The sequence below is a fragment of the Thamnophis elegans genome, chromosome 1 (assembly GCF_009769535.1).
Source record: "Thamnophis elegans isolate rThaEle1 chromosome 1, rThaEle1.pri, whole genome shotgun sequence".
NCBI classification, from domain to species: Eukaryota; Metazoa; Chordata; class Lepidosauria; order Squamata; family Colubridae; genus Thamnophis; species Thamnophis elegans.
The window spans coordinates 175748437-175774322 of record NC_045541.1 but is presented as its reverse complement, the minus strand read 5'-3'; the positions used below and the strand labels follow the sequence as shown (position 1 = coordinate 175774322).

Sequence of the window (25886 nt, the reverse complement as noted above, 5' to 3'; positions counted from 1 at the left end):
CACGTTGCAGGGATTGCCATGGCTTATTGCCGCCTCCGGTTGCCCCATTTTCAGTCTCCACATCCCGTTTTCAGCCTCCGCACACCCTGTTTTTGGCTTCTGTGCGCCCCATTTTCCACCCGTTCTGGGCAGCAGGGATCAGAGTGGGCAGAAAATGGGGCACGCAGAGGCCAAAAATAGGAAGTGCGGAGGCCAAAAATGGGGTGCATGGAGGCGGCAATAGGCAATCGCATTCCCTGCAGTCTGAAACAGCTGATCGAGCCAATCCAACCAACAATCAGCTGTTTGTGTTAATCAGGCTGTGCTGAAGCTAAAACTGAAACAGGCTGTTTGCTGCAAGGAGGCAAATTGCTGGGAGACAGAGGCCAAAGGGTGGGGGCCGGTGGGTGGGGCTATATTCAGTGTATAAGATGCACCCCAATTTCCACCCTCTTTGGGGGAGGGGGAATGCATCTTATACTCCGAAAAATACAGTAATCCTAGAAGGCCCTGCAAAAACAAAGCCACTCTAGGCACCCCTTCTCTCTTCCTTTAGTTATTTAGTGTCAGGCCTGCAATTATATCCCTTTTAGAATTTTGGCCTGCCACACTTTCTCTTATGCTGTTTCATTAGTATAGTTGATGGGAGGGGGGAATAGACAGAAGTGAGATTGTGGAATGTGTTGTTGTCATTCTTTTCTAGAAGCCCAAGGTCATCTTTTGTCTCTGCACCTTTGCACCTGACCAGAAGCAGCTGGGTGTAGATGCCAGCGTGGAAGAAGAAGATTGGACCATATGATGGATTGTGGGTGTGGGGACAAGATCATGAACTTTTAACTGGGTGGGATTCTGATGTCATTTCCAGAATTGGGATTAACACAGATGTGCTAAGATGTCTGATTTATTAAATTGGAACATTAAGGATTGTTTTGCCTTGGACTCTGATTTAATTCTACATGATACTTGGAACGCTGACATTTAGTTTTTTAAACTTTCTGGTTATTATCCAGAAGGGGAGAGGAACCGACCTCACCTCATTCTGTTCATAGCAGCTGTAATACAATGTTTTTCTCTGGAAAGTCACTGCTGTTCAAAAAACTAGATTCTCATCATGAATGCATCGTTTAAGGTTAACAATGAATTCTTGAAAACAATGAATTCTGGGAGTTGAAGTCAGCTCATCTTAAATGCTGCTGAGGTTGAGAAAGAGAAGAGCTCCCTGCAGCCCAGAAGAATGGGCTTTGTTAATCTCTATTTTGGAGGGGGGGGGAGGGTGAAGAATACTCACCTTTGGGAAATTTTCAATCTCCTTGAGCTGCTTTTCTATCTGGAGGCGCCCCCCGTATTGGGTGACTCCGTACACAACCGTCATTACTGTTTGCTTCACCACCTTCCGAGTAACATAGCCATCCAGGACCTGAGCAATTTTGACTCCTTTTTCTGCATCTTTCTTCCGAGATAACTCCACCTGCGGTGGGGAAAACAATGAGGATGAAATGGTAGCAGATGGGAGATGCTTCTAAGCAGGCTCTGAGGAGCAGGGATCTTGATTTTGCGTTGGTCGAGTAATGCCCCATATGCATAAGGGAGGTGCAATTGTTGCAGCCAGCGCCTTGTTAATAGATGTTTAATATTTAGATAGATAGATAGATAGATAGATAGATAGATAGATAGATAGATAGAGATGATAGAGAGATGTGTGTGTGTGTGAGAGAGAGAAAGGTGGACCATCTGTCAGCCCTCAGATGGAGAGTCAACAGCCCCCAAATCTAGATATAGCTGATGAGGAAGAGGAGGAGCAGCTGGGTCCAGTGCCTGACCCGTGGATGTGCAGAAGGCATAGGAGAGGAGAGCATTGGAAATCCGTGGGCTGGTCCTCGAGACAGAAGAGCCACCACTAATAGCAAGGCCCCATCCTAACTCTGGGGATAAAAGGCAGGGGGTGGAGATGAATGGATGTGGCAGACAACTATTCATCTCCTGGACGGACGGACTTGTTAGCCTGCATTGAGGGAGAAATTTTTTGCTGTAGTGGCTGGCGCTCCTCATAAAGAAATCTTTTGAGTTAACCTCAGAGGGGTTTGTCATGCTTGGGGAGCTGGGTCAGAACAGGTGTTGCCCCTTTGAATGGCCACTAAACGGATGGTTGTTAAGTCAAGAACTACCTGTATGTACCACTGATGTTACGGTCTTCAGGAGTTTAATGTAGGGGGTAGTGTAGGGTTTTTACAGTGAATCATCTGAATGGTCCTTAGAACTGAGATTACACGTGTAAGTAAAAACTGCAGCAATCTGCAGAAAATATTTGCCTGTCAGCTATTCTTTGCTTGCAGTGTGTTCCCAGGCATGATCAAGGACACGGGATGATGAAACAAAGTAAACCTGCAACATTTTATTCACTCATATGATAATACTTGATTCATTTAGCTGCAACAACATGCACATTCTCACGAACACCAATGATGTAAGGACTAACCAATTATTGTGCCTTGGAGACTTGTTAGCCAATAATGATATTACACGTAAAGTAGGTAGAGCTAAAGAAGCTGCAAACACTATAATAAGAATGATGTTTCATGATTAATAATTTTGCTGTTGATTCTGCTGCTGTTGATTCTGCCATCCATGGCATGATTCTACTTCATGCTGTTGATTCTGCTATCTATGGAATGTTTTGTTCAATAAACTTTGGTTGGTTTAGCTATCCGTGGGTGGATTACTTTGTTTCATCTTCAGCCTCGGGACCCTAAATGCTACAGGGTAGGATGAAAGAAGGCCAAAGATGCTTATGCCAGCTGCTTTTCCCACCCGGCCACAGCCTCACCTGCTGAGCCACTGAAGTGTAGACGTCCTGAGGAAGTGCAGATGGGGTGAGATTGACGGAGAAGGCCCCAAGCATGTCGCGGCCAAGCGCAGCGTAATGCTGAAGCCCATTGCATGAGCCATCCTGCGGAGAGGAAAAGGTCGTCGGAGAGAATTAGCCAATGCCCGCAATTTGGAAACCGCAGAAGACTTTGGACGAAGTGGCATCTTGACTCCCCACCCAAAAACCTCACCCCAAAACATCCTGATTGGAGTCGCAAACGATGCTAAATCTTAAACTTGAATCACCAAACTCAGGAAGCTCTACAGTGGCCGTCGGGATCTTCAAATAATGTTTTATTATTAATAACAACTATGCTAATAATTATAATTAAATAAAATTAAGACATAATAATGTGTAATTAAAATTATTTATATATTAAGCTTGTATGCCAGCCATAACTGCTGTCATAAATCAGCATGGGCACATGACCTGGCGCCTTTGATTATGCTCCTTACTGATGGGAGTTCCCAGACCCAAGTACGGTCAGTATGTGAGGACTGCCTGAATGGCACCGTTCAAATTTGTATTCATTGCAATCTGGTGTGTAAGTCTCACTGCCCACCAGTCTATGCAACATTGTGGGCGATCTCACCCTAGTACACAAAAGTGGGATTTGTGTATGCCTGTTGCCAAAGTGTCTGAATTTTGATCATCAGGTGATCATGGGGATGCTGCAAAGGTCGCAACTGTGAAAAATGGTCGCAAGTCCTTTTTTTTTTCATTTTGAAATTGATTCCGGATTTTGTGCTTGCGATGGGGAAAAAAAATGAAACTTTGATTTTTGTTTTTGCTAAATAGATATAGGCTTATTGAATAAGAAATGACTGTTGTGTAAAAATAAAAAGTTGTGGTTGTTATTAATGTTGTTATCTTCTGTGCTAAAGAGCGTTGGAAGATGGTGCCTTTTTCTCCTCCTTTCCTTCTTTCCACCTTATCTTTTTTTCCCCTTTCCCCCCCTTTTTTTTTATAGCAATAGCAGTAGACTTATATACCGCTTCATAGGGCTTTCAGCCCTCTCTAAGCGGTTTACAGAGTCAGCATATTGCCCCCAACAATCCGGGTCCTCATTTTACCCACCTCGGAAGGATGGAAGGCTGAGTCAACCCTGAGCCGGTGAGATTTGAACCGCTGAACTGCTGATCTAGCAGTAGCCTGCAGTGCTGCATTTAACCACTGCGCCACCTCGGCTCCCTTCCCTCCTCCTAGAGCAGTGATGGGCAACCTTTTTGGCGTGGTGTGTCAAAAATCGGCAAAAAATCGAGCATAACTCGCGTTGTGTGTCACTTCGACAAAAACATAATTTTGCGCAATTTATAGTTTAAACTACAAAAATGGCGCTCACAGTTCCCGTTGGCACTCCGCTGTTCCCTGCTGTGGTGCGGTCGTAACCGACAGTCCCAGGAGTAGACTCTCTGTGCCGGCCTGACTGGAGAGAGGCGCGCACTGTTCCCGCGCTCCTCTCCTGCGGGTCCTCCCTCGCCGCGCTGATAACGTGTGTGCGCACGGCACGCACGCCTTACCAGCAGCCCCTGCGCTCAGAAAGGGGCGGCGGCGATACAGTAAGTGAGTGTGGGCGGGGAAGATCATACGTCCCGCCCCTCCGTTCCTCCAGCACAGATTCTTTTATCCTCGGCGGCCATGCAGGAGCCGAGGATGAATCACATGAAATCCTGTGCGTGTCACCCCAAATGGCTACGCGTGTCAGCACTGACACGCGTGTCATAGGTTCGCCATCACTGTCCTAGAGTTTTCTATTACTTCTTTGAATTTCTCTTTGCATTTTGTGTTTCGATAAACCAATAAAAAAAAGTTTGATAGAAAAATAAGTTGCTTTTCTGTATTTTATCTTTTGATAAACCAATAAAAAAAGTTTGATAAAAAAATAAGTTGCTTTTCTGCATTTTATCTCTTGATAAACCAATAAAAAAAGTTTTGACGAAAAAGAAGTCACTTTTCTTCAATGCTGTTGTAATTTTGAATTGTCACTGAACGAAGCATTGTTAAGTGAGGACTATCTGTCATCTGACACCAGAAGAGGAAAACCGGGAAAGAAACAAGCAAAAGGAAAGTGATTGCAGATAGTCCTCTACTTACGACCTGTCACTTAGTGACTGTGAAGTTACAACAGATCTCAAGGCTACTTACAACCTCTGACAGTCAGGCACATCACCCTCATGGTCACATGACTGGCACGTTGCGCGCTATTTATATTTTTGGGGAGGCAGAAACTGGTGTTTACTTCCAATTCCCAACAAAAAACACCTTTTGTGGATAACGGATTCACTTAAGGACTCTGGCCTTGGTTTGTTGACCGCAACATTTGCTTAACGACGGGCACATCAAAGGTAATAAGAACTCAAGCACGGTCAATAGTGACCCACTTAACAATCAAAGGTAATAAGAACTCAAGCACGGTCAATAGTGACCCACTTAACAATCAAAGGTAATAAGAACTCAAGCACGGTCAATAGTGACCCACTTAACAACCAGCATGACTTCCCATCCCAATGACTGTCAGAAGTTGAGGACTACTTATGCTTTAATTACATTTCCTCTCGTCCAAGGAAATCCGAAATGAAATAATTTAATGTTTTAATACAGAAATAAATATCACCCAGAGTTGCCTTGTGACGAGATGGATGGTAAACACATTTAATAAATAATATTTTTTTAAAAAATCCGGCTGCTGCCTCAAAGCTCCTAGGGCAGTGAGGGTGAACCTTTTTGGCACGGAGTGGGCAAATTGGAATGGGCGCATGCTGGAGTGCCGGAAATTCATAGACCAGCTGGCCAGCGTGTGCATACCTGTATTTTGGTTAATTGGGGGGCGCTTTTGGCTTGAAAAACAGCCTGCTTTGGGGGCATTTTTGGGCCATTTTCAAGTTATTTTTCAGGCTGTTTTTCGGGCCATTTTTAGACCTTTTTTCAGGCCATTTTCCAGTCCTCCGCGGCCCGCGAAGACCAGCTGGCTGGCGCATTGGAAACCAGAAGAGCTGCTGGCAACGGTGCGCGTCCCCACAAAGAGGGCTCTGCGTGCCACCGCTGGCACGAGTGCCACAGGTTGGCCATCACGGCTCTAGGGGTTCACATCGCTTGCCCCGGTATAAATACAAAGGAGAAAAAGACCTCCAAATCACATTCTCTACCTGATGAACGGGGAAATGGGAGATGTATTTCGAAGGATCGGGAGATCGCACTGCCTTGGCAATCTCCATGGAACACGCCAAAACTTGCCAGGGTTCATCGGTGTCCATCCACCACCTCTTGCCCTGTCACCGGAGAAAGAAAGAAAAACCAAATTTGAAAGATGACTGCAGGGAAGAATCGGCAAGCTTGGCTCTGCGGTAGCGGCGAGACTTCAAGAGGGGGGAGAAGCTGGGAACTGGCAACTGGGAAGCAAGAAGGCATCACCAAAACCACTCGTCATCATCCTCATCGGTTGACAGAGTCCAGAAGGACCGACGGGCAGTTTACACTTTAAAACAAAAAATCAAAAATAAAGAAATTCACTTGTGTTCTCGACTTACCACGGCAATGGAGGCCAAGATTTCTGGTGCTAAGCAAAGCAGGTATCAAGTGAGTCACACCCCGTTTTACGACCTTTTTTTTTTTTTTTGCCATGGTTGTTAAAGGAATCGGTGCAGTTAAATGATCGTTAAGCCAATCTGCCTTCCAGCCATGGACTTTGCTCGCGGGAAGCTGGCTGGGAGGGCTACAGATGGTGATCACATGACCTCAGGACAGTGCAGCCATCATAAACACAGGCCAGTTGCCAAGTGCCTGGGTTTTGATCACCTGACCGTGGAATCGCTGCAACGGTCATTAAGTGCTGCAACTGGTCACAAGTCACCTTTTCAGTGCTGCTGCAACTTCAAAACAGTTAGAATGGTTGTAAGGTGAGGACTACCTGTATCAGGATTTCTCAACACAACTTGAAGGTGCGTGGACTTCAACTCCCAGAATCCCTCAGCCAGGATGTGAAGCCTACATATCTTAAAAGGCTGGAGAATTCTGGGAATTGAAGTCCGCACAGCTTCAATCTGTCACGGTCGAGAAACACTGCTCTACTGGAAGTCCTCGACTTACGACCCTAACTGAGGCCAGAAACTACGTTCCCAAGCGAGACAATCATTGAGTTTTGTCCCATCTGACAACTTCTTTTGCCACGTTTGTTAAGTGAATCACCACAGTTATTAGATTAGTAACACAGTTGTTAAGTGAATGCAACTTCCCCACTGACTTTGCCCGTCAGAAGAGGGGATCACGGGGATGCTGCAATGGTCATAAGTGTGAAAAATGGTCATAAGCAGTGGTGGGATTCAGCCAGTTTGCACCACTACGGGAGAACCGGTGGGTAATTTTCTGAGCAGTTTGAGGAACTGGTGGTTGGAAGAAATCATTAGGGCAGAGAACCGGTTGTTCAATTATTTGAATCCCACCACTGGTTCTAAGTCACATTTTTCAGTGCCGTTTTAACTTCAAACCGTCGCTAAACAAACCATTGTAAGTCGAGGACTATCTGCGTAACGTTAATGGTGCGTGTTAGGAATATAATTCTAAGGGTTGGGTTGGCAATATATAAATCATGTAACAATGCTATACCTGTTTCTTTAAATCATGCTGTAAATGTGATTGGGTGCTGTTTCCTCAATCGGCCATAAGAGGGAGCCAGAATGACTATTAGCTCTCTCTCTCTGTTTGTTAGATGCTGGGCTGATCTGATCTGAATGCCGTGAGCTATTGTAAGTTTTGCAACTGTTAGCAAATTTTGTGTATCGGACTGATTATATGTTACTAGACTATGTTATTTGGATGATCCCTTAATTGAAAGACATTGATGACTGACTGTCTTATCCGTGTATGACTTGGACTGTTTGATAGACTCTGATACCTCTATTTCCACGAAAGTAAAAGCCTATTTAAACTGCAGTGGCTCTGTATGCTGGTTTGTGTGTTCTCCAACACAACTCTCACAATGCTTCTCTAAATGTACTCGCTCTCCCAACGGGGAGCTTACCTGACAGTGTGACTTCTCTTTAAGAAAGGCGGCAACAGGCCAGAGGGGTAGAGAGAGATTCAGTTTTGAAAGCACCTAGTAAAGGAACTGGTTTAAAATTATAACATTATTTACTCTCTGCCACTGTGGTTCAGTCAGTCTGAGGCAGGAGTCCCCAAAGTGGGAACATTAAGACTTGTGGACTTCAACTTCCAGAATTCTCCAGCCAGTGGCTGGAGAATTCTGGGAGTTGAAGTCCACAAGTCTTAACATTGTCAACTTTGAAGACTTCTGGTCTGAGAAACAAACTGTGGCTTAATGAATGTAACCAAGATGTCCAAAATTGCTGTTCCTAAGCGACAGAGACAGAATTACAGGTAGTCCTCAACTTACAACAGTTTGCTGAATGACCAAGATTATAATGGCACTGAAAAAAATCTGACCTACGACTGCTTCTCACACTTATGACCACTGCAGCACACCCCTAGTCATGGGATTGAAATCCAGACACTTGACAACTGATCTGTATTTATGACAGTTGTAGTGCCCCAGAGCCACGTCGTTCCCCCGTTGGCGACCGACTGGCCAGCGAAGTCAATGGGGGAAGCTAGAATCACTTCTGCTAAACATTGGAAGGGATTCACTTAACAGCCATGACAAGAAAAGTCATAAAATGGGGCAAAACTCACTTAGCAACAGAAATTTGGCTCAATGTTGGTCAAAGTCGAGAACAACCAATACTTTCTAAACAACTGGGGAGGGTTCCTTTTGAAACACTTCCCACATTCCCTCCATTCCCCCCCTTCCCTGGTTTCACAGGTTATAAAACAGTAAAATTTTAAAAAAATATGCCGAATGAATACTTTATTGTATAATAATACCTTGATGCAAGCTGGATCTGAAAATCCTTAACCATGAAAGCCAGTTTTCTGATTGGGCATGGCCAACAAAACCCCACTTTTACAACTGTACAAAGCCCTGGTACATTTGTCAAAAAATAGTAATGCTGCCCCCCTACCATTTTGCAGTAAAACATACGCAAATACTCCAATGCAAGCTCTGTAGTAGAAGGAAGGAAAGAAAGAAAAAAGGGAGGGAGAGAAGGAAGGGAAGGAGAAATAGGGGAGAAAGGAAGAAGAAGAGGGGAGAAAAGAGGAGGTGAGAAAGACAGGAAGGAAAGAGAGGAAGAGGAAGTTGGAAGAGTGAATGTTGGCTTTTGTTTTTAAATATGTTGTCTTTGTCCAGTTTTCCCCCTTTCCCCTTGTCTTTTGTGAGCCGCCCGGAGTCCTCCGGGAGTGGGCGGCATACAAGACAAATAAATAAATAAATAAATAAATAAATAAGTAAATAAATAAATAGGAAGAAAGCAAGGAAGGGATGGATGAATGAAGGAGAGATCAGAAAAGGAGGGTAGGAGAATAGTAAGGAAGGGGGAAGAGGGGAGGAGAGGAGGGGAGAGGAAAGAAGAGGTAGCATGTAGGAGAGGAAGGGGGGAGAGAGGGAGGGAGGAAAGGAGAAAGGGAGGAAGGAAGAGGAGAAAAGCAAAGAAGAGGTGAGAGGGACAGAAAGGAAGATGATGTAGCAGAGGAAGCAAGGAAGGAAGGAGAGATCACATAGGAAGGAGGGTAAGAGAATAAGGAGGGAAGAGGGAAGACAAGAGGAGGTGAGAGAGGAAAGGAAGGAAGAAAAGTTAGCAAGTATTAGAGAAGGAAGGAAGGAAGGAAGGACGGACTCACAAGCTATCTCCAAGAACAAGAAACGTCACAATCCCAGTTCTGCTCACACAGGTTTACCACTGACATTTTCCCCATTCACTAGTGATCTTCCTCTACACATATTCGCACACAACTTCTGAAGGAACGTCATTCCACGGATTAATTGCTCCCAGCCCACCACGATCTGCCCAGCCCTGTAACCCACAAAGTGCCCGAGTTCCCCAAAACATGGCAACTCCACTGAAGGTATACCGTTAGAGGGTTGTCGGCCGAATCCAAGATGTCCGCCATGATCTGATCAGCGTAGGCCAACCTCTCCTTCAGAGAGTGCTTCTTCCTCAGCCCAGTCAGGTTGACCAGGTGGATCTTCAGCCAATCCAGGCCGCGTGACCCAAGGGGCTTCCCCTCCGCAAAGAGGAGAATCCCCCGCGAGAAGTCGCCCCCCAGGTGGTTGAAGTGAGGGGGACAGGGGTAGGTCCTCCCGCGGAAATCCAGGTTGTGGGGGAACCAGAAAATCTCGTCTTTCAGGTGCTTGGCGATGGACAGCTTATAGAGCATGTCCATCCGCAGACTGTAGGTCTCCCTGGTCTTCTTACGGCATTGGGCCATCCTCCATTTCAGAGCCATCCGGGACATTGGCGCACTCTCGGCCAGCTGCCTGGCCAGCTCTTTGGCCTCCCAAGATGGCGGCGGAGGGACGTCCAATTTCTCATCGCCTTTATCGTTGAAGATGGAGATGATCACGTCCAATACGGGTTGGTTGACTTTCCAAGGGCAGTTGCCCAGAAAGTTCAGCGCATCCAGGACCAAGCAAAGATGGTCATGAGGGCACTCGTCCAAAAGCAGATCGTGCTGGACGACCCCGTCTTGGCATCGCATCAGCTTGACCGGAGAGAGAGTGTAGGCCCCGAAGTGGGAAGAGACCCAGGGCACGGGGGGACACTGCATGGGGAGGACGAAAGAGTCGAAGGTGAGGGTCGTCTCCGAAGCCTCCTGAAGAATCCGGATCAGGAGAGAGTGGGGTTTAATGAAACCTATCTGCAAAAGGAAAAGAAAGAGGATTTTTTAATGTATATAGCTAAATTATAAATTAATAATAATAATAATAATTAATATATAATTAATAAATTAATTATAAATTTATATATAGCTAAATTATAAATTAATTATAATTAATTATAATAATTACTATATAATTAATTAATTAATTATAAATTAATATATATAGCTAAGGATCTGCCCAGTCCGGCAAACCTGCAAATCCCACCCCTGAATTGAATTGAATTGATTATATTTCTATGCCGCCCTTTTCCCCGAAGGGGACTCAGGGCGGCTCACAACCCAAGTCAAAGGGGGGGGGGGGGTACAAATAAGGGAAAAAAAAGAACACGAACAAAACAATACCATAATTTAAAACACACAACAACCATACCATTCGAGGGGGGGACAAAAGCTCATTAGCCCCAGGCCTGTCGGAACAGCCAGGTTTTAAGGGCTTTCCGGAAGGCCTGGAGGGTGGTGAGGGTTCGAATCTCCACGGGGAGCTCGTTCCAGAGGGCCGGGGCAGCCACAGAGAAGGCCCTCCTCCGGGTGGTCGCCAGTCGGCATTGGCCAGTGGATGGAATTCGGAGGAGGCCTAATCTGTGGGATCTAATTGGTCTAGTGGAGGTAATTGGCAGCAGGCGGTCTCTCAAGTACCCAGGTCCAATACCATGAAGGGCTTTATAAGTGACGACTAGCACCTTGAAGCGTATCCGGAGACCAATAGGCAGCCAGTGCAGCTCGCGGAGGATAGGTGTTAAGTGGGTGAACCGAGGTGCATCCACGATCGCTCGCGCGGCTGCATTCTGGACAAGCTGAAGTCTCCGAATGCTCTTCAAGGGCTGCCCCATGTAGAGCACGTTGCAGTAGTCCAGTCTTGAGGTCACAAGGGCACGAGTGACTGTTGTGAGGGCCTCCCGGTTCAGGTAGGGACGCAATTGGTGCACCAGGCGAACCTGGGCAAATGCCCCCCTGGTCACAGCTGACAAATGGTGTTCAAAAGTCAGCTGTGGGTCCAGGAGGATTCCCAAATTGCGAACCCTGTCTGAGGGGCGTACTGTTTGACCCCCCAGCCTGAGAGATGGAAAACTTGGCCAATTAGTGGGAGGGAAACACACCAGCCACTCGGTCTTATCCTTATCCCCTGGCTGGCTCTGCCCTGCCACTCCCAGGAGTCTCCACGCGGCACGTTTTGGATGCCAGGTTAAGTGCAGGGCCTGTATGAAGGCTCCGGGAGGGTGATAAATGGGCCTCCCAGAAGTTCTGGAAATCCGAAAATGGCCTTGTTTTCAGCCTCTGGAGCCCGAGGCAGGCCATGTTCGTCTTCCCAGAGGCTCAAGGAAAGCCTCTGGAGTCCAGGGAGGGGGGAGAAAAAGGCCTCCCGCCATGGTGCAGGAGGCCAACTAGGCCACGCCCACCCAGCAACTGGGCAGAGAACCCGTTGTTAAAATTTCTGAAGCCCACCCTGCTTACAACGTTTGTTTGTTTGTTTGTACAGGCCAGTTGTCAAGTGACCGGATATTGATCTTGTGACCATGGGGAGGTTGCAACAGTGGTAGGTAACTGTGAAAATCCGGTCAAGAGTCACTTCCCCCCCCCAACCCCTCGTGCTTTTGTGACCTTGAATGGACACAAAAGGTTGTACGCCAAGGGCTATCTGGAAAAAGCATGCTGTGCCATTTTGGGGACCCTGTTAAAAAGGAAAGGCAGACCAGCTTTGGCAAATTTCCTGGCTTTACAGAAATTCTTTCTAGAATGACAGAGTTGGAAGGGACCCTGGAGGTCCTCTAGTCCAACCCCCTGCTCGAGCAGGAGACCCTATACCAGTGATGGCGATCCTTGAGCTTCTGTTTCATCGTTTTCAGGGAAACAGAAGCTCACAAAAGAAACGCCAGGGAGATCAGAACTGGGGTGACGGGGCGTGTGCCAGCAGAGAGGGCTCTGCATGCCACCTCTTGTACCCGTGCCATAGATTCACCATCACGGCCCTCTACCATTTCAAACAAATGACTGTCCAATCTCATCTTGAAAACTTCCATTGCTGGAGCATTCAAAACTTCTGCAGGCAAGTTGTTCCACCGATTAAATGTTCTATCAGGAAATTTCTCCTTAGTTCTACGTTGCTTCTCTCCTTAATTAGTTTCTGTTGTCGCCCAGCAGGAGCCGTTGGAGCTGCCACCAGACTCCGACAGCGAGGGGCCCTATGAGTCGGCTCTGGAAGATGTGGAGGACCCTGGACAGGATTCTGACTCCGAGCAGGGCACAGAGAGGCTGGTTGGCCACCAGGAGGCACCTGAGGCATGGAGCAGCGGTGAGAGCCAAAGGGAGCGTGTTCCTGAAGTCAACTCTTGGAGCAGTGGGGAGGAGACAAAGGAGTTGGTCCTGAATGCCCGGCAACAGAGGGCTAATAGGCGTAAAGAACAGTTACGCAGTTACAGGAGATAATTGAACTCAGCTGGTGGTAATTAGGCTCCTCTCAAGACTATAAAAGGAATGGCTTTCCACAAGCTCATCGCAGGAATCAACATATTTACTAGAGCTGGAGAAGCTATTGTGGCTATCTTGGCAGGCTGAATTGCTACCAAGGTCTGGTCTGTGTGTGAATAAATCCTTGAAGTATCTTTGTCTTGGCGTGCTTTGGTGTATGAAGGGGGGGGGGGGTCAGAACAAGTTTCTATCTGTAGCTTCTTGCCCTGCCCTCGGGTGCTTTGGAGAATAGCTTGACTCCCTCTTCTTTGTGACAGCCCCTCAAATATTGGAAGACTCCTATCGTGTCACCCCTGGTCCTTCTTTCCACTAGTCCAGATTAAGTTATCATGCCTGCAAGCCATCTTTTGTCTTTTTGAACTTCAAGCCTGCTACACTTTCTACGGTGGGAAACCGAGGAGGAGGATTATATGGAGTTGGGTGATATGTAGCCATAACAACATTCTTTTTAGAAAGCCAAGGTCATCTTTGTCTCTGCACCTGGCTGGATCTGGATGGGAGGAATCTGTCTTCGTGGCGGTGGAAGATTGGACCACGTGATGAACTTGTGGGTGTTTGGGGCAGGATCTTGAACTTTCAAAGAGGGGGAGGGGAGGGGGCTGGAAGTTTTCACATTTGGGTTTTCCAATGACATCTCTAATAAAATGGGAATTTTGAGGAACACAGCCCTCGGAGTTTCATTTTGTCGTTGTGTTTTTTTAGGGAACCCCGACATAAGTGAACACCGGAGCCTCGGCGTTTTGCACACTTGACCAGCCGTCCCAAGTTGCTCACCTGCTTGGTTCCGCGGAAAGAATAGACGTGATACAGAACAGGAATGACGGACGTCTCGGGAAGCGAAGGCAGCAGGCTGTGGTCCAGCTTGAGGGTTTGCACCATCAGTTCTATCAGCTGAAAACCCAGCTGAATCAAGAGGCTTGGGGGCCAGACGGCCTGCTTGGATATCAAGGAAGGACTATAGCCCACCTCTGCTCTCAGCTTCTCCCAATATTCCCGTGGCAAAAAATCATTCACCTGCAGAGGCAAGGGACAGGGTGGAGTTTATATTCCGGAGGCCAACAGCATTTGCAATAGCACAGTAATGGCTAACATTTTGGTCCTTGCGTGTCAAAAGTTCGTGCCTGCACACATAATACAGTGCACGTGTGACCCCCAACCCACCCCCGTGTGCGTCTTGCCCCCCTGCGCATGCGACCCACCCCGTGTATGTATGCACGACTCCCGCACCCCATTTTGGGCTTAACAAGACTCCCTGAAGCCTCCTGGCACCTTGCTGCACCCTCCCGTATGTGTGCATGACCCCCCCCATCCCCGCTCATGCATACACAATCCTCTGCTGCCCCCGTCCCCGTGCATACGCACGCGTCTCCCCCATGCACGGCAGAGCCCAAAATCAGCTGGCCGGCGGGAGGTGGAGCTGAGCTGGGGCGACAGCTCACATGCCCGCAGAGAGGGCTCGCGGGCCATCGGTTCACTATCACGGCAATAGCACTTAGGCTTCCATACCGCGTCACAGTGCTTTACCGCTCTCTCTTAAGCAGTTTTCAAATGGCAGCCTCTTGTCCCCAACACTCTGGGTCCTCATTTTACTGAGCTCAGAAGGATGGAAGGCTGAGTCAATCTTGAGCCAGTGAGAATCGAACTCTTGGCTGTGGGCAGAATCATCCTGCAATAGTGCCTTCTAGCCACTGTGCCCCCATGGCTCTCTCTGCCTAAACTGGTTTGGATTCACACTTGAACTTGCTGGAGATGGTTGACGGGATAAGAAGACTGCTGCCAATTACCTCCAATAGACCGATCAGATCCCACAGATTAGGCCTCCTCCGAATTCCATCCGCCGGCCAATGCCGACTGGCGACTACCCGGAGGAGAGCCTTCTCTGTGGCTGCTCCGACCCTCTGGAACGAGCTCCCCGTGGAGATTCGAACCCTCACCACCCTCCAGGCCTTCCGCAAAGCCCTTAAAACCCGGCTGTTCCGACAGGCCTGGGGCTAAAGAGTTGTTGCCCCCCTTCTCGAATGGTATGGTTGTTGTGTGTTTTTAAATTTTGTATTGTTATGTCTCGTCTTTTTATCCCCCTGTCTGTACCTCCTTCCCTGATTGAATTGTGAGCCGCCCTGAGTCCCCTTCGGGGAAAAGGGCGGCATATAAATGTAATAAATCAATTAAATCAATCAATCAAGACTTCACCCTTAATGCCGTCTGTCTCCTTGGTCTTAACTCTTATGCCATGTAACAGCTTGGTGACGCAGGGGTCGGAGCGCAGTACTGCAGGCTACTTCTGCTGACTGCCGGCTGCCTGCAATTTGGCAGTTCGACTCTCACCAGGCTCAAGGTTGACTCAGCCTTCCATCCTTCGGAGGTGGGTAAAACGAGGAAGGTCGTAAAATGGGGCAAAACTCACTTGACAAATGTCTCACTTAACATCAATTTGTTTCAATTGTGGTTGCAAGGCGAGGACTATCTTTGAATAGTTTAGTTTACATTATATTGCCAATTTTCAGTTTTCAGGATACTTTATTTTATTTTTTAAACTAAAAGGTTCCATGAACTGAGAAAAAAACCTGAAAACATCTCTTCTAGATCAGATCAACCTTAGAAAGGAACTCTGAAAATTCTAGTTTTTGGCCAAAAATAGCCCCGAGTTGGAACCCCCCCAAAAAACTCTCATCAAAGTGGTCAACCCAGAAACTAGAGATGGTTTAGTTAAAAGTGTCCCCTAAGGCAACTGAAGTTGCATACCTGATTATTATCCCTGGCCAAAAGTTGGACATAGCTATCGTAGGTCTTCTCAAAATTGACCTCCGAAATGGTACAGCTTTTCCTAAGGATGGTGTATTTATTGTAGATTCTGGTACCTAGTTCCTTCGCTAAGACGGTGACGCATTCCCCAAGAGCTGGCAGGCTGAAAACCGTCTGAAAAGAAGGCAAGATAAATCAAAAAACAACTTAAAGAGACTCAAGATATGACCTGTAGCAAAATCAATTAAAAATAAAAATAAAAAGTTAAGAGGCATCGTTTTATTTTTGTTTCAGTTTTACTTTATTACTTAGTGTTTTTATTACCTAGCAAGAGCACTTAAGGCTCCCCAGGTTTTTTGCACACTTGACTGCACATAGCTGTAGGGTTTTTACAGGGAATCATCTGAATGGTCCTTAGAACTGAGATTACACGTGTAAGTAAAAACTGCAGCAATCTGCAGAAAATATTTGCCTGTCAGCTATTCTTTGCTTGCAGTGTGTTCCCAGGCATGATCAAGGACACGGGATGATGAAACAAAGTAAACCTGCAACATTTTATTCACTCATATGATAATACTTGATTCATTCAGCTACAACAACATGCACATTCTCACGAACACCAATGATGTAAGGACTAACCAATTATTGTGCCTTGGAGACTTGTTAGCCAATAATGATATTTACACGTAAAGTAGGTAGAGCTAAAGAAGCTGCAAACACTATAATAAGAATGATGTTTCATGATTAATAATTTTGCTGTTGATTCTGCTGCTGTTGATTCTGCCATCCATGGCATGATTCTACTTCATGCTGTTGATTCTGCTATCTATGGAATGTTTTGTTCAATAAACTTTGGTTGGTTTAGCTATCCGTGGGTGGATTACTTTGTTTCATCTTCAGCCTCGGGACCCTAAATGCTACAGGGTAGGATGAAAGAAGGCCAAAGATGCTTATGCCAGCTGCTTTTCCCACCCGGCCACAGCCTCACCTGCTGAGCTACTGAAGTGTTAGCCAATAATGATATTTACACGTAAAGTAGGTAGAACTAAAGAAGCTGCAAACACTATAAGAATGATGTTTCATGATTAATAATTTTGCTGTTGATTCTGCTATCTATGGAATGCTTTGTTCAATAAACTTTGGTTGGTTTAGCTATCCGTGGGTGGATTACTTTGTTTCATCTTCAGCCTCGGGACCCTAAATGCTACAGGGTAGGATGAAAGAAGGCCAAAGATGCTTATGCCAGCTGCTTTTCCCACCCGGCCACAGCCTCACCTGCTGAGCTACTGAAGTGTTAGCCAATAATGATATTTACACGTAAAGTAGGTAGAACTAAAGAAGCTGCAAACACTATAAGAATGATGTTTCATGATTAATAATTTTGCTGTTGATTCTGCTATCTATGGAATGCTTTGTTCAATAAACTTTGGTTGGTTTAGCTCTCCCCGGGTGGATTACATTCTTTCATCTTCAGCCTCAGGACCCTGATCACTACACATAGCAATAGTACTTATATACCGCTTCATAGGGCTTTTACAGCTCTCTCAAAGCGGTTTACAGCCTATTGCCCCCAAACAATCTGGGTCCTCAATTTACCCACCCAGGAAGCTGTTCTGACCCCCCTTCTTCGCTCGCTCAGAGACGACAGTCAGACAGACTCAAAAGGAAATAACTTTATCAGTCCTGGCTCAGGCTGGCTGCGAGCCCAAAAATAAACATAAATAATGTCTCTGTCAAAAAGGTTACGCAGCAGAATGCAAAAACAAAGAGCTATTACAGCAACGCCAGGTTTACAGAAAGAAAGCAAATCACTTCTCCAAGTGTCTCTTGGAATCAGGGTTACAGAAAGCAAATCACTTATCCAAGTGCCTCTCACAAACAAACCACGACCGATGAACGCTGAACCATGAACGAACGAGTGAACGTTGACTTCTGCAACCAGGGCATGGCACCATCAGTCCTTTTATCTCCAGAAGACGACACTAACAAGCCCCAGCTGCATTGTTATTCCTGCATCCCCACTCAACTCACAGCAAACTTCTGCTGAGTCACAACAGAAGCATGGAAGGCTGAGTCAATCTCAAGCCGGTGAGAATCGAACTGCTGGCAGTCAGCAGAGTTAGCCTGCAATACTGCATTTTAACCACAGCTCCATTTGTTTGTTTATTCCATTTCCATAGCCACCCAATTCAACCAAAACAATGAAAAAAAAAAACCATTAAAACATTAAAAAAGCAATAAATTACTGTATGGCATCAACCCTGAAGTGAATCTGGCCATGTTTGTGGCTACAGATTTGACACTAGATGGGAGGGGGAGGGAGATAGTTAACTGCAGTCAAAACAAAAGGTTTTCCTGTGGGAACCAAGGTCATTCCAACAGGTGGCTGGGAGAGGAGGAGTGAAATAATCTGGCAACTGACCAGCACCTCTATTGGACCATGTGACTGACGACTTGGGGAAAGGGGAAAACTTTCACTTTTTAATTAGGTGAAAACCACGGGAACTTTCAGAGTCGGTTTTCACCAGTTGTGCCAATATGATGCATCCAATAAAATTGCTCTTTGAGGAATCTACCTGCCTCGGATTTCTGCTTTCTATGGGTGCATTACTTGGAACACTAGGATGCTCTGACCTAGGCTTCCCCAGCAGCACGAAGCTCAGTCCTTGTCCCGATAAACTCCTGTTATTTAATTTACAGTGAATTCCTCTCCAGCAAAATCGTTCCTCTCCCACAGTCTTTCCAGATAGTTCACAATTACCGACCTTGATCACGCTTGGAGAGTGGCCAGACGGATATCTTTCAGATGCCGCAATACTTGGCAAGAATGCAGGAATGAACTCATTGTCTCCTTCAAACTCCCTTCCCCTGTCGCTCCTCTTTTATTCCCTATGGGAGGGGCCATTCACCGTCCACCTGTGGCCTCACTCGCAAGTCAACCCTTGTTCCTTAGTATTTAGTATTTATTAATACTTATAGGCCGCCCTTTTCCCTGAGGGGACTCAGGGCGGCTTACATAAAAAATGGGGGGGGGGTATACAGACAATAGACACAAACAATACATAGAAGTAAAATAGTAAGCAACATTCATTCATCATTCGGGTGGGGACAGTTATCTTTGTCCCCAGGCCTGACGGGCTAGCCAGGTCTTAAGGGCTGTGCGAAAGGTCTGGACGGTGGTTAGGGTACGAATCTCCACGGGGAGATCGTTCCAAAGGGTCGGAGCTACTACTGAAAAGGCTCTCCTCCGTGTAGTTGCCAGTCGGCACTGACTGGCAGATGGAACTCGGAGGAGGCCTAATCTATGTGATCTAATTGGTCGCAGGGAGGTAATTGGCAGGAGGCGGTCTCTCAAGTACGCAGACCCACTACCATGAAGGGCTTTATGAGTGACAAGTAGCACCTTGAAGCGCACCCGGAGATCAACAGGTAGCCAGCGCAGCTCGCGGAGGATAGGTGTTATGTGGGTGAACCGAGGTGCACCCACAATCACTCGCGTGGCTGCGTTCTGGACTAGCTGAAGTCGCCGGATGCTCTTCAAGGGCAGCCCCATGTAGAGCACATTGCAGTATTCCAGCCTAGAGGTCACAAGGGCCCGAGTGACTGTTGTGAGGGCCTCCCAGTTCAGGTAGGGTCGCAACTGGCGCACCAGGCGAACCTGGGCAAATGCCCCCCTGGTCACAGCCGTCAGATGGTGGTCAAAAGTCAGCTGTGGATCCAGGAGGACTCCCAAGTTGCGAACCCTCTCTGAGGGGTATAAAATTTGACCCCCCAGCCTGAGCGATGGAACACTGATCAAATTATTGGGAGGAAAACACAACAGCCACTCGGTCTTCTCCGGGTTGAGTACAAGCTTGTTAGCCCTCATCCAGTCCATAACGGCCTCAAGACCCCGGTTCATCACGTCCACCGCTTCATTGAGTTGGCACGGGGCGGACAGATACAACTGAGTATCGTCCGCGTATTGATGGTATCTTATCCTGTGCCTCCGAATGATCTCACCCAGCGGTTTCATGTAGATGTTAAATAGTAGGGGGGGATAAGACCGAACCCTGCGGCACCCCATATGTTAGAGGCCTAGGGGTCGATCTCTGCCCCCCCACTAACACCGACTGCGACCTGTCCGAGAGGTAGGAGGAGAACCACCGTAACACAGTGCCTCCCACCCCCACCTCTCGCAGTCGTCGCAGAAGGATACCATGGTCGATGGTATCGAAAGCCGCCGAGAGGTCGAGGAGAACCAGGATGGAGGCATGGCCTCCATCTCTGGCTCTCCAAAGATCATCGGTCAATGCGACCAAAGCGGTTTCTGTGCTGTAACCGGGTCTGAAGCCTGGCTGGAAGGGGTCGAGATAGCTTGCTTCCTCCAAGGACCGTTGAAGCTGGAAGGCCACCACCTTCTCGACAACCTTCCCAACAAAAGGGAGGTTGGAGACTGGACGGTAGTTGTTAAGGACAGCTGGATCCAAGGATGGCTTCTTCAGGAGGGGTCTCACCACCGCCGCTTTAAGTGCGGCGGGGAGGTGCCCCTCCCGAAGAGAGGCGGTAACAACCGCCTGGATCCAGCCTCGTGTCACCTCACTGCTGTTAGCAACCAGCCATGAGGGACACGGGTCCAGTACACAGGTGGAGGCACTCACAGCTCTCATGGCCTTGTCCTTAGCTGTTCCCTTCTCCTGGCAGCTCTGCGCATGCGCACACTGGGAACAGGCTCCAGCTGTTCGTCTGCCTCAGTGATTTCTGACTCTGAAGGCAGCTGATAATTGACATACAGCTCTGCCCCCCCTCTCTGCCTCCGACACAGAGCCCTCATCAGAGCCTTCCCCAGACTCCAGGACTGGCCCATGTTCCTCCCCAACCTCCTCACTCTCTGAATCTATTGCCAGCTGTGCTGGCTGCTGGTGGTCCCCAACATATGACTTATGACCCAAATGCAGGCAAATTAATTGCAATTCCTGTTTACAGTAAGGATGGAAACCAAAGTGGGGGGATAGCATGACCTCCACGGGGAACGTGATCTACCTGTCCAGCGCTTCTCCTGAGAAACAGCCCGATCCCCTCCTTTTGCAAATGGGTAGACGTTACAAAGGGGCATCGAATGCAAGAACTCTCCCACCGACACTCAGAAGCAGCAAGACGCTATATATAGGTAGTCCTCGACTTACAGCCACAACGTACCCACAATGTATGTGGTTTGGTGAGAGAAGTTTGTTAAGTGAGTTTTGCCCCATTTTAGGACTTTTCTTGCCACTTTTTTGTTAAGTGAATCACTTTTAACAAAATTAGGGACACGGTTGTTAAGTGAATCTCGTCTCCTCACTGACTTTGCTTGTCGGAAAGTTGCAAAAGGGGATCACACGAACTTGGGATACTGCAAATGTCATAAATATGAGTCAAGCATTCCCATTGATCGTGGGGATGCTGCAACAGCCGTAAGTTTCGCAAGTGGTCGTGAGTCACTTTTGTCAGTGCCGTTATAACTTCGAATGGTGACTAAACGAACTGTTGTAAGTCAAGGACTACCTTTATAAACAAAGAAGAAACCCCACTCCTTCAAGCACTGACGATGTTACCTAGTTGGGTTATGAAACGTCTGCAAGAAAATAGCCAAGCTCAGAGAGCACCAAGGACCCCACAGTCCTCCCCCCACTCCCCCTCTCTGCAAGCCCCTCACCCTTCTAGCACTGACAATGTTACCTAGTTGGGTCATGAAACGTCTGCAAACAAGCAACCAAGCTCAGATAGAACCAAGGACCCCGCAGTCCTTCCCCCTCTCTGCAAGCCCCTCACCCTTCTAGCATTGATGATGTTACCTAGTTGGGTCATGAAACGTCTAAAAGAAAACAGCCAAGCTCAGAGAGCACCAAGGATCCCGACAAGATCGCACAGGATGGGCCTTCTCCAGGTGCCATCAGCTGGACAATGTCGGCTAGCGACGCCTCGGAGTAGGGCCTTCTCTGTTGTTGCTCCGGCCCTATGGAATGAGCTACCCCCCGAGATCCAGACCCTATCCACTCTCAAGCTATCAAAACCTGGCTATTCCGGCAGGCCTGGGGCTGTTGACCTCTTGACCGAGGTCCAGCCCCTATTAGACTGGGTGCATGTTGTGTTTCTTTTAATCTGCTGTGTTTTATTTGCTTTTAATCTTTCCTTAATATTTTTATTTTTGTAAGCCGCCCAAAGTCCTCCGGGAATGGGCGGCCTATAAATTTAATAAATAGAATAGAATAGTTCAACCCTGGGTTACAAGTATTCTCTTCTACCCGTGTAATACAACTTACCTGCAGCATAAGATCTACACATTCCTTTTCGCTCAGCACACAAAGAAACGGATAGATGTCTAGTTTGGACAGACGCCAAATATTATCTTGCTTCTTGAGCTTCACCAGGTTGTGAAGCAAAGCTGCCTCCCATCGAGAACGAATCTTGCTCAAAATTTCCCTCTGTGGAAAGGAATGAGAATATAGAAAGATCATTAACCGTATAAGAAGAATTTGATCGATGACTACAATTGGGACCGGAATTTCGCTTGCTGAGTGATGCGGTCCTTAAGTGAGTCGTCATGTGACCGTACCCGATTTTCTTATGGTTAGTAAGTGAATCACTGCAGCGGGCAGCAGTGGGGAAATGGGTGTGGTGGGCAATAGCAATAGCAGTTAGACTTATATACCGTTTCATAGGGCTTTCAGCCCTCTCTAAGCGGTTTACAGAGTCAGCATATTGCCCCCAACAACAATCCGGGTCCTCATTTTACCCACCTCGGAAGGATGGAAGGCTGAGTCAACCTTGAGCCGGTGAGATTTGAACAGCCGAACTGCAGAACTGCAGTCAGCTGAAGTAGCCTGCAGTGCTGCATTTAACCACTGCGCCACCTCGGCTCAGCCTCGACAGGGGCAGCGTCCCTCCACAACGCCCCCCCGTTTCTCAGGTAGCTCCTTGGCAAAGTTAATGGCCCACTCCTGGATTAAGGCCACCCTCTAGCTGTTATTTCAATCACTCTGCTACCAAAACCTCAGCACTTACTACACCCTTGTCACGACTGGCGACTACCCGGAGGAGAGCCTTCTCTGTGGCTGCTCCGACCCTCTGGAACGAACTCCCCGTGGAGATTCGTACCCTCACCACCCTCCAGGCCTTCCGCATAGCCCTTAAAACCTGGCTGTTCCGACAGGCCTGGGGCTAAAGACTCGCTGCCCCACTTCGAATGGTATGATTGTTGTGCTTTTAACTATGTATGGTTTTTATGTTTTGTTATTCTGTTTGTATTCCCCTCCCTTTTGTGTTGTGAGCCGCCCTGAGTCCCTTCAGGGAAAAGGGCGGCATACAAATAAATTAAAATAAAATAAATAAATAAATAAATAAAACTGTTGTAGATCTCAAGCAAGTGTTACTCAACCATGGCAACCTGAAGCTATGGGGACTTCAATTCAGAGAATCTCCCCAACCAGCATGTCAAGGCACTGCCTGAGAAACATCACAGAATACCAGAGTTGGTAGGGGCCATGGAGGTCTTCTAGTCCAACCCCCTGCTCAGGCAGGAAACCCTACACCACTTCAGACAAATGGTTGTCCAATCTCTCCTTGAAAACGTCCTGTGTTGCAGCAGCCACCACTTCCGGAGGCAAGTCGTTCCACTGATTTAATTTTTTTTTCTGTCAGGAAATTTCTCCTTAGTTGTAAGTTGCTTCTCTCCTTGACGAGTTTCCATTCGTTGCTTCTTCTTCTGCTTGGAAAATAGGTTGTTGTGTGGAAGCCCCTCCAATATTGGCACCCTGCTATCATGTCACCCCCCCTGCTCCTTCTTTCCACTAGATTAGACTAAGTGAGCATAGGCTCCCCAAGGTTTTGCACGCTTGACTGCACGTAGAAATAACACTTGTATACCGCTTCGTAGTGCTTTTACAGCCCTCTCTAAGCGGTTTTTACAGAGTCAGCTTCTAATCTGGGTCCTCATTTTACCAACCTCGGAAGGATGGAAGGCTGAGTCAACCTTGAACCAGTCAGGATCGAACTGCTGGCAGTGGGCAGAATTAGCCTGCAATATAACATTCCTAACCACTGCGCCACCATGGCTCATAGCCAATTTCTGCAACTGTTCATGATGGACAAGGAGTCTTCAATGGATGATTGGTGGCTTAGTGATTGTTTGAAGTTTCAATGGACCTACCAGAGGGGAACTTATAGCCCAAATTAGAATGTGCAGTGGTCATGTGATTGTGCTTTGCGAGCATGGCAACTGGGCCACATTTACGACAGTTTTCAACATACCACAGACCCGACTGCATTTTACAAATGGGTTTGCCGAAAACCGGCATCTGTGTTCAGTTTTGAGCAAAACGGTACCCCATAATGAACCCCTGGTTTGCTTAATGGCTGCCACAAAAAAAAAGATTGTAATATTTATTAATAAATTCTTGTTTAGAGCTTGCTATAAAGGTAAAACTTCTTTTGGGCCTGATGAGAGAAGAGGTGATATAAATAGTAAATAATTTTTAGTTAACTACAATAATTATAAGGAAATGTTAATGGATAATGTTTAATGATATATATGTGTGTGTTATATTAGCAAAAGCAAATTGGAGATAAGCTTTAAATTGTGAGTTGGGGAAAAAGGGGGGGGGAATGCTTAGATATTTTATTAACTGACTTTGTTTTAGAATATGTTATAAAGGTGTAATGTTATTGGAGGTTTATTGAAATTGCGAATGAATGCCAGTAGGTGGTTGTATCTCTAAATACAAATGATTTTAGATAAAAGCACGTCTAAAGAATTGTAATTAAATGAGAATTGTGGTACAGTGATAGTAAAATTCATTAAAAAAATGATTTAAAATGTACAATTCAATTTGAATTAAGTATATGTAATGACTGTGGAAGAAACGCACGAAATGCATTTGTAACCAATCGACACGCTTTCTACAAGATGTAACGAAAGATGATTTTTTTGTGTGTTTTTGTTTAATTAAAACAATAACACTTAAAAAAAAAGGTTGTAATATTGGGTCGGTTACATAACCAAAACATTTTACCACAGTCACGTATTACAACCATGATGGGCAGGTTCCATTACGGTTGTAACTTGAGAACTTCCTGTATTTATCACTTCCCTTTGTGGAGACTCTGGAAAGAGTGCAGAGAAGAGCAACAAGGATGATTAGGGGGCTGGAGGCTAAAACCTATGAAGAACGGTTGCAGGAACTGGGTATGTCTAGTTTAATAGAAAGAAGGACTAGGGGAGACATGATAGCAGTCTTCCAATATCTCAGGGGTTGCCACAAAGAAGAGGGAGTCAAACTATTCTCCAAAGCACCTGAAGGCAGGACAAGAAGCAATGGGTGGAAACTAATCAAGGAGAGAAGCAACTTAGAACTGAGGAGAAATTTCTTGACAGTGAGAACAATTAATCAGTGGAACAACTTGCTTCCAGAAGTTGTGGATGCTCCAATAACAGAAGTTTTTAAGAAGAGATTGGACAATCATTTGTCTGAAACGGTACAGGGTTTCCTGCCTAAGCAGGGGGTTGGACTAGAAGACCTCCAAGGTCCCTACCAATTCTGTTATTCTATTCTATTCTTTTTATTCTGGCCAGAAACGCAACTTTCTCCTCAGGAATCAATTTTACCGCTTTGATAGTTGTAGCTGTGATAGGTTTAGTGGCTTCCACCGACTCAACCGTCACCCTGTCGGACGTCTCCAAGTTGTATTGTCTTCGGAACCGCTGCTGAAGCTCTTCTGCTGTGAAATTGAACTTGGCATAAGAAATGGGAAACTTCTAAGGGGAAAGAAAAGAGGAAGAAATCCGTGATGATGTCTCAGGCATACCCGTAGTCCTTAAAGTTAGACTTGGGACTTAGAATAACTTTGTCATTTTAAATGCACACTAATCGGCATACATTAAAATGAAATTTCGTTGCATACAGCTCTCAAAGGGTCACCACCTCTAATACGTACTACAGAAACATGACAAAAATGTAAATAAATAAAAATTATGCATCTACCCACATATATTATATAACACAGAAAAACAACAGTCCAGTTCAGATGTACATGGTGAGAAAAA

The 25886-nt window shown here is 46.6% G+C and overlaps 1 protein-coding gene across 1 annotated transcript in view; it reads right to left on the bottom strand.

Annotated features, from left to right (window-relative positions):
• The window catches only part of POLRMT (RNA polymerase mitochondrial), a 68731-nt gene that overhangs the window by 26173 nt on the left and 16672 nt on the right, over window positions 1-25886 (bottom strand). The window contains exons 6-13 of the mRNA XM_032223786.1: window positions 25449-25598; window positions 22108-22269; window positions 15827-16000; window positions 13859-14098; window positions 9809-10594; window positions 5992-6114; window positions 2804-2926; window positions 1268-1447 (exon numbers count right to left, since the gene is read on the bottom strand). Of these exons, the coding sequence (XP_032079677.1) occupies window positions 1268-1447; window positions 2804-2926; window positions 5992-6114; window positions 9809-10594; window positions 13859-14098; window positions 15827-16000; window positions 22108-22269; window positions 25449-25598 (1938 nt within the window). The remainder of the gene's footprint in view (window positions 1-1267; window positions 1448-2803; window positions 2927-5991; window positions 6115-9808; window positions 10595-13858; window positions 14099-15826; window positions 16001-22107; window positions 22270-25448; window positions 25599-25886) is intronic.